This window comes from Schistocerca americana, chromosome X (assembly GCF_021461395.2).
Source record: "Schistocerca americana isolate TAMUIC-IGC-003095 chromosome X, iqSchAmer2.1, whole genome shotgun sequence".
Classification (NCBI taxonomy): Eukaryota; Metazoa; Arthropoda; class Insecta; order Orthoptera; family Acrididae; genus Schistocerca; species Schistocerca americana.
In genome coordinates, this window is record NC_060130.1 from 230,376,451 (window position 1) to 230,392,846 (window position 16,396).

General features: G+C 37.6%; 1 protein-coding gene across 1 annotated transcript in view; it reads left to right on the top strand.

The window, feature by feature from the left end:
• The window catches only part of LOC124556463 (dnaJ homolog subfamily C member 2), a 204,365-nt gene that overhangs the window by 43,794 nt on the left and 144,175 nt on the right, over window positions 1-16,396 (top strand). Inside the window, exon 3 of the mRNA XM_047130413.1 lies at window positions 1,954-2,029. Within this exon, the coding sequence (XP_046986369.1) occupies window positions 1,954-2,029 (76 nt within the window). The remainder of the gene's footprint in view (window positions 1-1,953; window positions 2,030-16,396) is intronic.

Genomic DNA, 16,396 nt, shown 5'->3' on the forward strand with positions numbered 1-16,396 from the left:
AAAATCCTGGTTTCTTGGTTATAGGGACATTCCAGCTATTACAGACTCAGCTACACAGCTACAATGGAGGATATACAGAAACCACATGAAGCATGCCATGGCTGCCATTTTCCCATTGTCTTGCTGCATCTTTATTTTTATTTATTTAGTTTTTACTTTTATACATAAAATTTATATTTATCACTCAACAAAGTGAACCATTGAGCCAACAGTATCGGGAGCTAACTTCATGACATGACTAGGTAAAGCCTCACTCCAGAAAAAGTACTGCTCTTTCTTAACTGATATTGGGAGCTTGTTGTTAACAAAATTAAATATGTGGTTGGTGAGAAGGAGAAAGTGAAAGTGCAGACAGAAAATGTGACTGAACTTGCAGTCAAAATGTTAAAGGCGATAGCAAGTCGATGGTGTGTGGGTTGGTCAGGGGATGTGATGCTGAGTGGAGTGAAATTGAAGTATCTGCCCCAAAGAAAATACAGCGAAGTGCACACAATAAACATCTAATTGACAATGTGAGTCGCCGTTTTGCAATAACTTTGCAGGTTATAATTTACAGAATTGGACTTTGAAACTAGCAAAGAAACTCTGACAAGGGGAGGGCATGGGGTTGGGGGTGGGGACTAAAGAACGGATTGTATGATGATACTGTTCAAGGTGCCCAGTACCTTAACCTAAGGCCTTTCTTCCTGGTGAACCTTAATTCAATAGATCTTGATGAGATGAATTTATTTATCATCTATTAAAATGTCCACAGTCTACATAACAGCACAGTAGCATAGTGTGTAATGTCACAAGCTAATACACAGAGTACTGTGCGTTTGATCCTACTGTAAAATGAATTTTTCTTTTCTTCTTGCTTGTTATTTATTCTTGCTCTATTGTCACTTTTGATAAAAGCTGATAACTTCCCATTACACTGGTTATAAAATAGATGACAAAGAGGTAAAATACAGTTGCTTTCATATGTAATACACAGCAGGTTCATACAAATGTATTTAGTTATTATGTTACAGTTTATAATTTTAACGTGATAGTTGTCACAGAAACAGCAGTACATAAATTATCGCATCACGAGCAAAATGGGGGACACCTTGCCTCAGTGGCATTACATTTTCAATAAATTTAAGGAGAAACTTGTGTGATTAACATTCTGCAATAATGATTCTCATATTTTAATTTTGCTGCCATAAACTGCTGTCTAACAAATTCAAGTGCCTTCTTTATTTTAGGTCTTGTACACTAGTGGATTTCGATGTCAACAAAAATAGTAATTATGTAATTCCAGCACTGGGAGATAGCAGGCCCCTTAACTGTGTTACCATTTGGTAAATTTTATGATACTCATTCCAACTTGCATTCTCCACTTCCAAAAAAAATTGTTCCTTCTATGAAAATTGTTTTTAAAATGTGGCAGAATAGAGTTGTCATGTACAAACGAGGTGACATAGCAAACTGCACTAGAATTTTTACAAAAGCATGAGGCACAAGAATTTAAATGCTGGCAGAATGGTAGTTTCCGAGGAGTGTTGTTGAGCAATAGTGCCACTCTAAGTTTGGTGTGCTATGCATGGTGCTAACACGCAAACAGCACTCCACTTGTAAGGATAATAGTGTATGCTGATACTGGCTCTCTTCCCTGTGTCTCAAGCGTAAACAAGACAATGTTGCAACTCTCAGCAGGTCTTCAGTTCAATTTGCTGAATAACTCATTTTTTGTTGTGTGTGTTTTATTATCATCTGTTCTGTGACATCGTTCCACTGGCACCATTGTCCAAATAAAAGAATTAAGAACCCCACTTAATAAATTTTAGAATACTGTGATCCACTTGTTTTATAAAAATTTGTTGTCGTAGAAGATGACTGAGTTTATATCAAAGTATTAACCCAATTTGATTTCACTTTTTACAAGTTTTTCATAATTAGTGACTTTTTGTTGTTTTGTTTTTTTTTCAGTTACAGGACCACTATGCAGTTTTGGGCTTGAGTAAACTGCGTTACAAAGCAACAGAAGAAGATATCAAGAAGGCTTGTAAGTCTAAATAAATCAAATATATATTGTAATGGGTACAGATAGATTGAAATTTGGAGGATGGGGGCTTAGAGCGCATGGCAGTAGATGCATTAAAGTGGTTAGCAAGAATCCTAAAGGTGAAACGAAATTGATTGGCAACATTTATTTTCATGCAGTGGACATCAGTGCAAGTTACATTACATGTAGGTCATTCCTTGGTTGTGTGTATGACATTTTAACAACAAATACACTTGAAAAAAGCATCATAGATAGCACACTGTACTTCCTAAAATTTCTGGCTTCTTACATTATAATAGTCTGAATTTTAAGTAAATTGGTCTAGAAGTTTGAAGCAGTTAATGTAAACAAAATTAAAATTTTTGTTGCGTGCATGAAAAGTGACGAGTGGGATCACTTCTTTTCCAGATAGGTAAAGATTTTATTAAAATTCTGTTCTCTTGGTCCATCACTGTCAGCGAAACACTGTTTTATTATAAATTACATATTCACTTTTAAGTCATCAGAATAGTAATTTCTCTCAGACATATATTTAAGTGAAATGCTGCTCTACTATGAATTACATTTTCACTTTTAAAACACCAGAATAGAAATTTCTCTGAAACACGTAAATCGCATTTAAATTTTAGTTTGAAAATGTTGCATCTGCGACTGTTTTGTGTGTGACAGGAAGAGACGTAGTAGTATGAAATGGGAGAAACAAAATGGAGTTTACATTTGAAATTAACATAAAAACAATAATGCAGTTGAATATATGCAATACGAAGGGGAGAAAACAGGTGTGCAGATGTACATTTGTACAAACTGGCCTCTATTATTTATCAAATTAGGAGTTTGTACTTTCTTCACAATTACTGATAGTCCTTGCAAGACCTGTCGTCATTTACTGGCCAAATCCAATACTTCCCACTGGGATGCTTGTAGTTGAGGAAGACTTGGTTAGTTTCTTTCTCATATTCCTTTGCTTCCACAAAATAGCCCTGCTTCCTCCTGGATCTTCCCACTGCAGTTAAAGAAACAAATACAAAATCCCCTTGTTTAATGTTGCTATTTCCTTTGCTAGATGAGGATTGTTTTTTCACATCTTCTTCTTCTTCTTCTTATTGCTGACATAACCAAACTGTCAGTGATTTGTCCTGTTCAGAGATTACATATACTTTCAACACCCATTCCTTACTGGATGTTGCCACATAATGAACTTCATGAAGGAATGAATTGGTTGTAATTTTTCCAGTGTCCATCCAGAAATGATAATGATGATATAACTACTTCTGCAGTTGTGAAAAGCAGCACTACACCTTTTAAATTCTGTTTTGCACATTTCTAGAATTTATGTGATGAGTTTATTATCTCTTGATGTGATTTCACCATTAATCAAATAGTTCTTTTCAAAGTCGTCCCCCCCCCCCCCCCCCCCAAAAAATCAACTGTCATGTGAAGTGGCAAAAAAAATTCCAGTCAGCAGAAATATTAAAGTCAGATTGAAAATATGAAAGATTCGCCAGTGTAAAGTGCTGTTTGAACTGTGCATCACAGCCATCAGAAAATATTTCGATATGCTGAAGATTCGGTTGTTTTTGAGACTATTGTACTTCATTACAAATTGTTTCTTAATCACTGAAGATATTTTGTGCAGAGTTGCAGTTGCATCTTTCACATCCATCTGACAAGGACTCAGGAGTTTCCAGGGTCACATACAAGGAGGGCACTTAATTCTTGTATCCTCTGTGGAAATACTCCTGTTTCTCTTCCTATATGTTCCACCAAAAACTGCATATTAGCATTTGAAAAGCCATTCATACCACCTGGGCTGTGCCAAATGGTGAGCACCTTGGAAAGCTCAGTCTCTGTTGGCTGAGTACAAGTTTGAAGAACTCATAGTTATTGAGATGGGAGCTGGTGAGTGCTGCCAGTCATCTGTAACCATAAATTCTGAGCATGCTTCAGTAACCACTGTTTGGTGTATCACAAAACACAGATCACAGATTGCGAGGATGGTAACAAACCTCGCTTTAAAAATAATCACAACCTCAAAGTGAACTGCGTTCAGTTGAAATGAATGACTGTTGAAGCATAACAGTTTTTAGCAGGCACCCTTGAGGCATTTGTCATACTTCATTTATACAGGGTGAATCACCTAAAACTTGCACCACAAATTTTGCAGAAATCAGAAGTGCTATTTATGTGTGGTTTCCACAAAATGGAGTAGTTGTCAGGGGCTCGAAATGTTAGCCAATAAACAGATTGTAATAATACTTAGAAAATGTATTTTTTGTGCAAATATACACTTTTTTTTAAATTTGGAACAATACTTATTGACATTAACAGACTAAATGTAGGTAAATTAGAATGTCAGTGGTGTTTGTTGTAGGATTCTAGTGCGAGTCATTTATGAGAGATCACATTTTGAAAAGTTCCCACACCAACACTTGTTTGTGCCATTCATCCTGCATAGTTGCTAGGTACAAAGTTGTTATGTTTGCTTACAGTGCACTTGTGTGTTCCTTGAGTGCATTGTGACTTGGGACAGTTCAAATAGTAGGTTGTGACTGGATGATGAGATGCACCAATGCAGAAAAAGCTGACATGCTCCTAGTGTATGGAGAGTGTAGGAAGAATGCAATTCATTCTTGTGTAGTGTATACGGCAAGATATCCCAATAGACATAAACCATTTTGGCATGGCAATTATTTATCAACCTCTTTAATCAGTTACATGAAAGTTGTAGTGTAACACACTGACAATATAACAGGAAGGAACAAGTGGTGACAGAAGAGGAGGAAATTAATGTTCTTGCTGCTGTTGCTGTTGATCCTCATGTTAGCTCCCGAGCAATTGCATGAGAAAGTGATATGATTCAGGCAATTGTTGTACACATTCTCCATTGACATGAGTTCCATGTCTATCACATGTCTCTGTATCAAGAGTTGCATGGAAATGATTATGAGAATCGTATTAAATTCTGTACATCGGCATTAAGACAGGATACTCCAGACGATAGTGTATCTTGTTTAGTGATGAAACCACATTTACCAATCGTGGCCAGGTAAACCACCGAAACTTGCATTATTGGTCTGTTGACAGTCCTCGTTGGCTTCATCAGGTGGAATGCCAGTCCATGGAGTGTAAACTTGTGGTGTGGGATGGTGAACCGTCAGCTCATAGGCCCATATTTCATAGATGGAACACTGAACACAAACAAGTATTACAGCCTCCTAATGGACCATCTTCCACAGATGCTAGAGGAGGAGGATATTGGTGTTTAATGTCCCGTCGACAACGAGGTCATTAGAGACGGAGCACAAGCTCGGATTAGGGAAGGATGGGGAAGGAAGTCGGCCGTGCCCTTTCAAAGGAACCATCCCGGCATTTGCCTGGAGTGATCTAGGGAAATCACGGAAAACCTAAATCAGGATGCCCGGACACGGGATTGAACCGTCGTCCTCACGAATGCGAGTCCAGTGTCCTACCACTGCGCCACTTCGCTCGGTCCCACAGATGCTAGAGGTCATTCCTCTGCAGACTAGGTGGAAGTTGTGGTACCAACATGATGACTGTCCAGACCATAGCGCATGAAGTACAGCAGCATGAGAACTGTTTTGAAATTGTTGGATTTGGCACAGAGGACCTGTACTTGACTGGCACATTCCACAGATTTGATGCCTGTATTTTTTATGGGGGAAAGCTGAAAGACTCTGTCTACGAGGACATATCGAGTATAGCCAGTGATAACAACACTTTATTACTGCAGCCTGTGTGGACATCTCCACTGAAATGCTAGCACATGTGCAGCAGTTCTCCCATACCCTTCTCAAAACATGTATTGCCACTGCTGACGGTCATTTTGAACGCAACCTGTGATGGTCAGTTGCCTTGTTACTGGTCAAAATCCACATACCTAATGTATACACTTATGTGGTTCTTTAGTGTGCTACCACAGGTATTGTGTAAGTGTCGGTGTGGGAACTTTTCAAAATAAAATATCTCGTAAATGACTTGCACTTGAATCCTGCAACAAACACTACTGACATTCTAATTTACCCTACTTTTAGTTTGTAAATGTCAATAGGCATTGTTCTAGATAAAAAAAAAGTGTGTATTTGCACGAGAAATACACTTTCTAAGTATTACTGCAATCCATTGATTGGCTAACAAAATGAGGCCCTGAATACCTGTCCACTTTGTGTAAGCCACACATCAATAGCACTTTCCATTTCCACAATATCTCCAGTGCAAGTTTTAGGTGATTCACCCCATATAAGACATAAAATAAGGACAAGGGAACCAATCGTCTGTAACGGTGTGATGTGGGGTGAATAGAAACATGTGCAAGCCTGCTTTTTGTTGCGTATTTCTAAGCACCACACATTTGTCAGCTATAGAGAGTGGTGACATTCCCTTTATTTCATGTATTATTCCAACCAGAACTTTCCATTGCTGCTATCAGGACTCTGTCTGGGTGGACTCTTTATTACCGTAACTGCTTGAGGTACTCCTATGGAGCCCAATAGTCATTAAAAGAAAAAAAATCACTCAGCAAATCAAGTATACCACTGGTGAGCACTCACACCCATTCTAACTAAAGAAATTGTGATTTAGTGTACAGGCGAATGAAAGCAATATAGGATACAAGTAATGGAACACAGCTCAAATTGCAGAAAACTTTTTAATTCAAAAGAGACAAGAGGTTTCAAAAAGCTGTCACCCTCTTATATTCAGAAGGCATTTTCTGGGTTGGCTGGTGGCCAGTGAAAAGGCTAAGAAACAGGACTTTGCTAATAAAGACCTCTATCTCACACCAGGCAACGTTATAATTAAATTCCAATTAAATTCCAAGTGGCCGTGGAAATATCTAGTTTTCACTGAGTTTCTCAATAGTCTAACTAGGGATTGTGTCATACAGGTTTATGGATACAGAAATACGTAAACTGAAGGAAGAATGGGAGAACAATGTCATAGACACAAGGAGTATTGGGAAGAGGGTTAATAGTGAGCTGCAGATGATGACAGCTTTTATTCTGACTCAGCTCACAGAGTGCAAAATTATGTTTCATACATCTAAAGATATGATCCTATGTACCCAATTCATCAACACTTAAAGGACTTGGCAGCACTGCCAGTGCAGAAGACCAAAGCTTAATACCAGCCTTCTTCCTACCAGGAGGATAGGTCATCGGCATCTCTCATACATTGTACCCCTCCACCACAGCAAGTATCAAGTACCAACCACTCCTTTAACATTACTGTACTACTGAAGAATGGAATTCAGAAACAGTTGTGCAACAAAGTATGCTAAATACACGGGGGTAGATCCTGAGATGACCGAGATGACCAACTCCTCAGCTTTGGAATCACACTAACTTCAACATGCACTATGCTGCAAATGGTTGATCTTATGAAAAACATCATTTGTCAGACCTATTTCATGGGAAATTTTATTCTCTTTATTTTCATAGTCAACTATCAACAGGATGTGCAGTACAAAGCTGTAGTACACAAGTAGGAGTTAGTAGTTCATAAACTTTCCTGTTTACTACATTATTATCTGATACTGAAGCTAGCACAGTGAATCCAACTTTCTCTACTTCATTAATTACATACAGTATAATAGTGTCTTTTTAGTTGTCACAACTAAACTGTCCTTGTGGAACATTTAAATTGTTAAGAGATGTAATAGTCACAATATCCTTAAATTTTGAAAAAAACACATGATATTGTGAAAACTTGAGCTGTTTTAGCTACATTATTATCATCAGTTTTGATGTATTTCCTCTAAAGATCAAACGAGGCTCAGTGTAAATTTCATCCAGGAGCACATTTACCCGAAGTTTATGATCTTTCAACATTTCTTTTTAATCTTCATGTACTCTGTACAACCATCAGCTTTCTTACATTGCATGGCTGTGGCAAATATGGACAACCACTCTTGTGTACATCAGCGTATGCAGATGGTGACTGTACATAAAGTGTAGCTGCCAATAATAATGTGTTCCCATCTGCGACTGTTGTCATTTTTAGTTAAAAAGTGGATTTGTTCCATTATCATTTGCTGATGTGAACATCTATCACCTTAAAAAGCTCTTCTAACATGTTCACTATGTGTTGAAGCAAAATTCATGTTTGTGATGTCTTCTAATGACACAAAATGTTTAATTAGATTATCCAAGGCATGCAGAGATTTTACTATCACACAACTGTTGGGCACTTTATGCTGGGGAATTTTATACATTCTCAAGGAAAAGAGGACATGCAGATAAATCTTAAGTTAATGTTGGGTAGTTCATCACTAGTATAAGTAAAACACAACACTGTTTTTGTTCACCCTTAATATGCCACAGTCTCTTGTTATGGATAGCACTTGAAAATTATTTGCTTATGTTTTCCAAATTATTAGTAGCATTCTGCACTTTGTACTGCCTATAATCTTCACTGCCTTTTTCAAAATAGTCACTTTCTGCTTCACATAACCGTCCACAAGATGGCCTAGCTGTTGTCAGGTACCATGGCAAATTAGGGAAAATTTATGGCACTGCTTCTGGTTTCAGATTTGGAAGTCCATACAAATGTCTTTGCCTTTTCATCAATTTAAAGCTGTTCCAATTTTACTATTTACCCTTCACTAAAGTTCTTTTTGCATATTATAGGCTTCTCTAAGTCAGTGGGCATTTTCTCAGCCCCTTTGCTTTAGTTTTCATTGCTGCATAAAGGAAATGTGCTGACTGTTTCAGTCTGTGATTTATAATTACTGTTACAGCCAGCAACACACCACCACCTTGGCATTTTTAGTATCAGAAAAATATGTTCAGTATATTCATTACAAAATAAATATACACACTTTCCAAAAGTATATGTATATATTTAGTTAATTTATACAATAACTGACACCATAACCTATAATCTGAGAGATCCTTGAAAGTTCTCTTTCACTGTGATCATTTAGAAATTACAGTTACTACATATACTAGTAGTTAGGAAACACTTACGAGTAATAGAACTGTGACTTTATAATCTTCACTTCAGCAGCTGAAGATAACACACAAATAACGAACCAGTCCATGCAAAAGTTCTGAATCACATGTACAAACAAACTAGTAAACTTATGTGGAACAGATCTACTATTTTTAGTAAGCCGTGATTTTAAACATACTGATGGTCCTGTACTTGAAGGCTACATCCTCCACAGGAAAGACAATGCTTACGAATGGTGGGGTGAAAGGTGGCCAGTTTTCATCAAGTACACATACCACTCTTTCCGTGGGCCCTTAACCATAACACTGCAAGCAGTGGCTGTCATGTTTCATGCCCATGTTAATGTCACAGCGTGTTTCGTGCCCTGCCACCATACTAGCCTATTGAGAGTGAGACCCTTGCTCCACTTATCATGGAACTCTCATTTCTCTCTCTGTTTAAGAGTTGTCAATACACATATTACACTACCTGCCTCTGGAGTAATTGTGAGTCCCACACACAAAGTGAGGAAATCATATTGACGAACACAGGTTATGCTGAAACTTCCACATTAAAACTGTGTAACCGACCAGTGTTCTAACCCGCAATACAGGGTGAAGAGTCAGTCACATTAGCCATAATTTTTTAAACAATGTCACCTTTAAAATGTTTGTCACCTTTTTTCAACCTGTTTTGCTCTTTTAGGAATAAAATAATGTAATTGATGAAAGGAGAAAATTTAAAAATGCAGCAAATGAAGCTGGCAGAAGAGAATACAAACATTTAAAAAATGAAATTGGGAGGAATTGCTAAGCAGGAATGGCTAGAAGAAAAATGTAAGGATTTAGAAGCATATTTTACTAGAGGATAGATAGATACCGCCTACAGGAAAAAAGAGAAGCAGCTGTATAAATATCAAGAGCTCAGGTGGTAAACCCGTCCTAAGCAAAGAAGGGAAGCTGAAAGATGGAAGAAGTATATAGAGGATCTATACAAGCGAGATAAACTTGAAAGTAATCTTATAGAAAGGGAAATGGACGTAGATGGAGGTGACATGGGAGATACGATACTGCTAGAAGAATTTGGCAGAGCTCTGAGTGATCTAAGTCAAAACAAGGCCGCAGGAGTAGACGATTTTACATCAGAGTTACCGATAGCCTTGGGAGAGCCACACATTACAGAACTCTTCCATCTTGTGTGCAAGATCTATGAGACATGCGGAATACCGTCAGACTTTAAGAATAATTTAGCAATTCCAATTCCAAAGAATGCAATTGCTGACAGGTGTGAAAATTACTGAACTGTCTGTTTCATAAGTTATGGTTGCAAAATAATGAAACAGAAGAAGGGAAAACTGGTACAATCGAACCTCGGGGAAGATCAGTTTGGATTCCGGAGGAATATGGGAACACGCGAGGCAATACTGACCCTATGACTTAGAAGACAGGTTAAGGAAAGGCAAAACAATGTTTATAGCATTTGTAGACTCAGAGAAAGCTTTTGACAGTGTTAGAAAGCTTTTGACAGTGTTGACTGGAATGCTCTCTTTGAAATACTGGAGGTAGCAGGGGTAAAATACAGGGAGCAAAAGGCTATTTACAACTTGTACAGAAACCAGCTGGCAGCTGTATGAGTTAAGAGTGCATGAAAAGAAAGCAGTGATTGAGAAGTGAGTGAGACAAGGCTGTAGCTTATCCTCAATGTAATTCAATCTGTACATTGAGCAATCAGTACAGGAAATCAAACAAAAATTGGAAGAAAAAGAAAATAAAGTTCAGGGAGAAGAGATAAAGACTTTGAGGTTTGCCAATGACATTGTGATTCTGTCAGAGACAGCAAAGAACTTAGAAGAATAGTTCAGCGGAATGAAAGGTGGGCATAATATGAACATCAACGAAAGCAAAACAAGGAAAGGTGTTGGATTAAATCAGGCGATGCTAAAGGAATCAGATTAGGAAACAAAAGTCACTTAAAGTAGTAGATGGGGATTTGCTATTTGGGCAGCAAAACAACTGCTGATGGCTGAAGTAGAGAGGATATAAAATGTAGACTGTCAATGGCAAGAAAATCATTTATGAATAAGAGAAATTTGTTAACATCAAATACAGATTTAAGTGTTATGAAGTCTTTTCTGAAGGTATTTGTCTGGAGTGTAACCATGTATGGAAGTGAAACATTTATGATAAACAGTTTAGATAAAAAGAGAATAGAAGCTTTAGACATATGGTGCTACAGAAGAACCTGAAGAATAAATGGGTCAATCATATAGATAATGAGGAAGTACCGAATAAAACTGGGGAAACAAGAAATTTGTGGCACAATTTGATGAAAAGAAGGGATTGGTTGACAGGAACATTTTGAGACATCAGGGGATCACCAATTTAGTACTGGAGGGAAGTGTGGGGGGTAAAAATCATAGAAGGCAAACCAAGAGACGAATAGAGTAAGCAGATTCAGAAAGATGTAGGTTGCAGTACATTATTTGGAGATGATGAGGCTTGCACAGAATAGAGTAGCAAGGAGAGCTGCATCAAACCAGTCTTCGAAATGAAGACCACAACCACAACACTGACAACAACAACAGGAAGAAAATAAGTTGTTTACTTTTGTTTCCAAGTTTCTGAATTCATGTTCGTTCATTTAACATTCGGCAATTCTCCTATGATGAAAGTAGTTAAAATCTAACCGGGGGGGGGGGGGGGGGAGTGTTCTGAAAATTGAGATAGTTTGTTCCTTTCCGATTTTATTTATTTATTTATTTTTAATGTTTTGTGCAACTGTTGTTACTAGCAGATATAGCTTGAAAATAAACTTTTCAAAATGAGTAAATGCAAATTCCATGGTGGCTGGCTTAAAAAGACATATAGTTTGAAAAGTTAAGTCTCTGCTTGGGGGGATTAGTGAGAGTGAACTATTTTGTAGTTTGTTTTCTTGCTATATTAACTTTGAGACAAAATGTTTTCAGACAATTTGTAAAGTTCCACCATCATTGGATCAATTTGGACAAGGAAATCAGTGGTTCTCAGTTACTTTATGGCTTTGTTAAATTATATTTGTAACTTTTTTAAGATGATGTTTCCTAATGGTGTTCCTGAGCATTTTTCACTTTCTTTTAAGAAAATGAAACACCTAATAATTGCTGGATTAGCACTATATTTCAGGGTAGAAGCAGCACATTCAGCACATTACACATTGAATTCAATGTTAAAGATAAAAAATAATTGCAAACAATCATTACATTTTGTTCAGAGAGTAAGTGGTGTATAACTTTCTTTATTGGCAAAGCAGATGGTGAAACATTACATAAGAAACTATGTGAAGCACTTTCTGAAGCCAACTTGTCACTAAATAAATGTCTCATGCTGGGTTCATATAAACCTAATGTCAATAAAAAAGTGTTCAGGCTTTTAGATAGTGATGTCCAGGAGATCCAAGGTAGACAACTTATGAACATCAGAACTTGTAAGATTCATACAATTCATAATGCTTTTGTAAAGGCTTTGGAGTGATCAGGTCAAGAAGAATCTGAATATCTGATCAGTATTCAACATTATTTTGACAGGTAGCCTATTCACCAAGAAGAATTTGAAAGAATTCAGTTTTAAGTTTAACATACCACATAACAAAGTTTTGAGGCATACAACCACAAGGTGGCTTACTTTATGACATTTAGCCAACAGGATTTTGGAACGGTGGGATGGTATTCAGTACTACTTTCTTAAGTGTATACCTCTAAAAATGAATACTCCTACTGTTTAGTCCGTATCCTACAGTGTCATTGCTATATAAAAAAATAAAAATAAAAAAAAAACCTTCAGTGAATGCAGAATTTCATTTCATACTTTCATCTGCAGAACTATGCGGTTCACACAATGTTTTCAAAGCCAAACACCTTCGATTCACAAGTTGCATACAGAAATAAAACATACTTCAGGTCTTTTTGCCTCATGTTTTGAAGGTTTCTGCTTTGTGAAAGATTGAGTGTGTTTCTGAAGTTCTTTGTAATGAACTCTTTGCATTGTATGATATGCTTCGTTTTGAACAAATAGTTGTTAGCAAGCATGTAACCGTAAAGCTTGGTCAACTGAAAGAACATGGTAAGTTGTGTTATTCAAAGAACACCCAAAAACATTACATCACAGCTTGCAAACACAGAATGGAAAAGACATGCTTATCAAGTGTCGCTCTGAAAAGTTTTAGGTTTTAGATCCCAGAGAAATAATAAAAAAGCAGAAGCTGCAGTGACAGTGACACATTAAAGACTGCAAAAATGATGCCGTTTTATGCCTGGAAAGATTACTTATGAGACAAGTGGAATGTTCTACAGTTTGCAACAGATCACCCAGCTTTAGATAACAAAAATATTTACAATTGCTGGCAGCAGCACATCTCAAAAACAGGCTCCTCATCCATACAGTTGAAGTATTCAAATTTACCGATACTTTTTAAGGCTTCTCTTACATTGTACCATGGAAATGTGGATAGAGAGAAGATATTCCATTTCGAAGCACGCACAGTGGTGATGGAAAGCATTTGGAACAATTTTTTGAATGTGTGGGATGCTTTGACTTAATACCCCCATTTTCTCTCTGTGACCATTGACACACAGCTCATTAGGAATGGACAGCAAACACATGCAAGTTATACTGCTTATAAGGAAGAATTTAAAAAGGCAAAGAAAACTTGAATTAGAAGAAAAGTGAAAAGAGGAACAAACCAAATGCTTCTTGAAGAGGAGATTGAAAAGATAAATAAAGTGAAGAAAAAGTCAATTGAATATGAGACATCTGCTTTGAAAGAAAAGAAAAATGAACGCAAACTATGTAAGGAGGCATGAGAAGAACTTCTCTTTCAAGCTTCCGCTAAACTGCAGACCACAAAAAAAGAATTACAATCAGCAATATTGGCCCAGGGTATGCTTGAGGCTGCACAAATTAAGAAAGTGGAAAAAGAGTGAAAGAAAAGAAGGTGGAAACTATTTAGAAGAATCTTGTATGATTACTTCATTTGTTGCTACGATTGCCAAGAAAGAGTAACCAAAAAATATTTTGTAGATCGTTATCCAGTATAGAACGTCATTAGTTAAAAAAATGTTCTGTAGGTTTTGTATGTGAACTAAGATTACCAATGCACTAGTATATATTAATAAATTTGTATGAAGGATAAAGATGGCCATACCCTATCCAGAATCACAATAGATAAATTTATTATGATTAATACTGAAAAACAGTCCCAGGTTGCACAGTGTTCTTTATTTCTTCAAAAACAACACATTTCACCTGATTATAGCATCATCAAGTTATCTGGTGCAATGTGGGTCATCAGTCATAGCAATGTAGACTAAGACCACACTTGTAAACTGAAAACATGACCCCAGAACAAAGTGCTGGGGACCAATCCACACTCACACATTGTATACACAGTCACTGTTTATACCACAGTTTGAGCACGGTTTGGCCCCCATCACTTTGTTCTGGGGTCATGTTTACAGTTTATGGGTGTGGTCTTCATCTACGTTGCTATGACTGATGACCCTTATTGCACCACTATATAAACTAATACCCTAACTGGGTGAAACATTTTGTTTTTGAATCCATAAAGAACACTGTGCAGCCTGGGATTGCTTTTTTAGTATTAATCACATTATAAGGTTGCTGTACCACCGTGTCACAATGGATCGGGATAAATTTATTTTGATCTTAAGCAGCCTTTTTGGTAGGAGACCATCAAAAATGAAAACAATTGGTAAAGCTATCTGGGTGTGACTCATGACCCACCATTACAATTTCACTTCCACCAGTACAAAAGGCCTGTGATGGGGGGCTGCGACTCATGTCTGGGTAGCTCAGTCGGCTAATGTGGGTTCGTGAGACATTGTCACTACTAAGTCACTTCCTGAGTGGGTTGAGGAGGTTCCACTCCACTCTTGGTAACCTGACTCAAATGGAAGTGACCATTCAACAGGATTTTCTATGTGGACAAAGGTCTATTATTTGATCTGGAAAAAGCCTATGGGGTGTTGATTGTTCCAAAATCGTCACCATCTGTCTCCGTAACTGGATCACCACCAAAACATTTGATTGACATCTGTCCACAGGCGAGAAGACTGTTTGAAGGAGTGCCTCGAGAGTGTACAAATTAATGGAATTGAGATCTGATGCCAGGGTTGGAGTAGCAATTACTCCCATTTATTAAGGAGACCCAAGTTAATTTTATAATAAATTGTAGTAAGGCTTGTACCTCACATTACGTTTTTAAATACATGTTGTGGGGTTTCAGTTGACATGCTGATTTTGTGTTTACATTGACAGGTCTGAGCATGAGTACTGTATCAGTTTCTCAGTCAGGTCCCTCGAATGTGTTCTGAAGGTATGGTTCTCAGAACAATATTTTCTCTACTAATCAGCATTGTTAGTTATCGCGAGGGAATTGGAACAGATGAGGTGAGATTGTAGTAAGAAATTCCTCATCTTCTCCAATTCCATAATTGTTCTTCTTGGCACTGGACACGTTTACTCTTCAGACAGGATGGTCCGGTATATCCAGGGCCCACTCCTTCTCTTTCAGAAGTAGGAAGAGATAATATTCTGTTCACTACAAGAGCATATGGGACTTCAGGTAAGTGAACTTTCTGATGATGTGACCGCTGATGGGAACTTGCTTTCTCTGACTTCCACATTGTTTTCCTCCTCTCCCCCCCCCCCTTTCCCCTCCCCCTTTCTTTTCTGCATGTTACGAGGAGTTTATGTTGGTGGCTAAGTGGCCAGAGTTGAGGGGCTAAATTAGCTGCCATCTGTGAAATCTACAGAGCATCTGTGGCTTAAATCCTTCTGGCCATAACAATCGGAAGAAGTAAGCCTGAAATGTTTGAGAGTATAACATGGTCTCTTGGTGCATGGGTTTCTTCTGTGGCAGGAAGACCCACCAGTCTGTGAAATGTGTGGATCATGGGTATCAATACACTATAAAATTGTGTGTTATGTTCTCTGACTGGAGGCAAGTCTCAGTATTCCCCAAGTCCCAGCCAGTATTTTAAATGGCAGTGAGCCTAGTATGGTGCAGGTGAAAAGATTTTGTGTGTTGTCTTGGGCTCCTTCCCAAAATACTTGGTTGGAGATTTTAACATGTTACTGAGCACCTGAACCACCCAGTATTATTAAGCGGTCACTCAGACACTGAAAACTTGTTCCTTTTTGAATGTGTTTTTCATGTTAGCTTTTATCAGCAGTTACTCTGCATAGTTTTTATTTGTCTTTCATGTTGTTACTTTTGATGACCACCTCTATGTGAGTATTGTATTTTAAATCTTGTTCATTGTGTTTTTGTATTGTTCCTCTTCGGTCTGAGAGATATTTATAATTTTGTTTGTTTTTCACTGCACTCATCAAGAACGGCAGATGGGCTCATAATTTCATATCC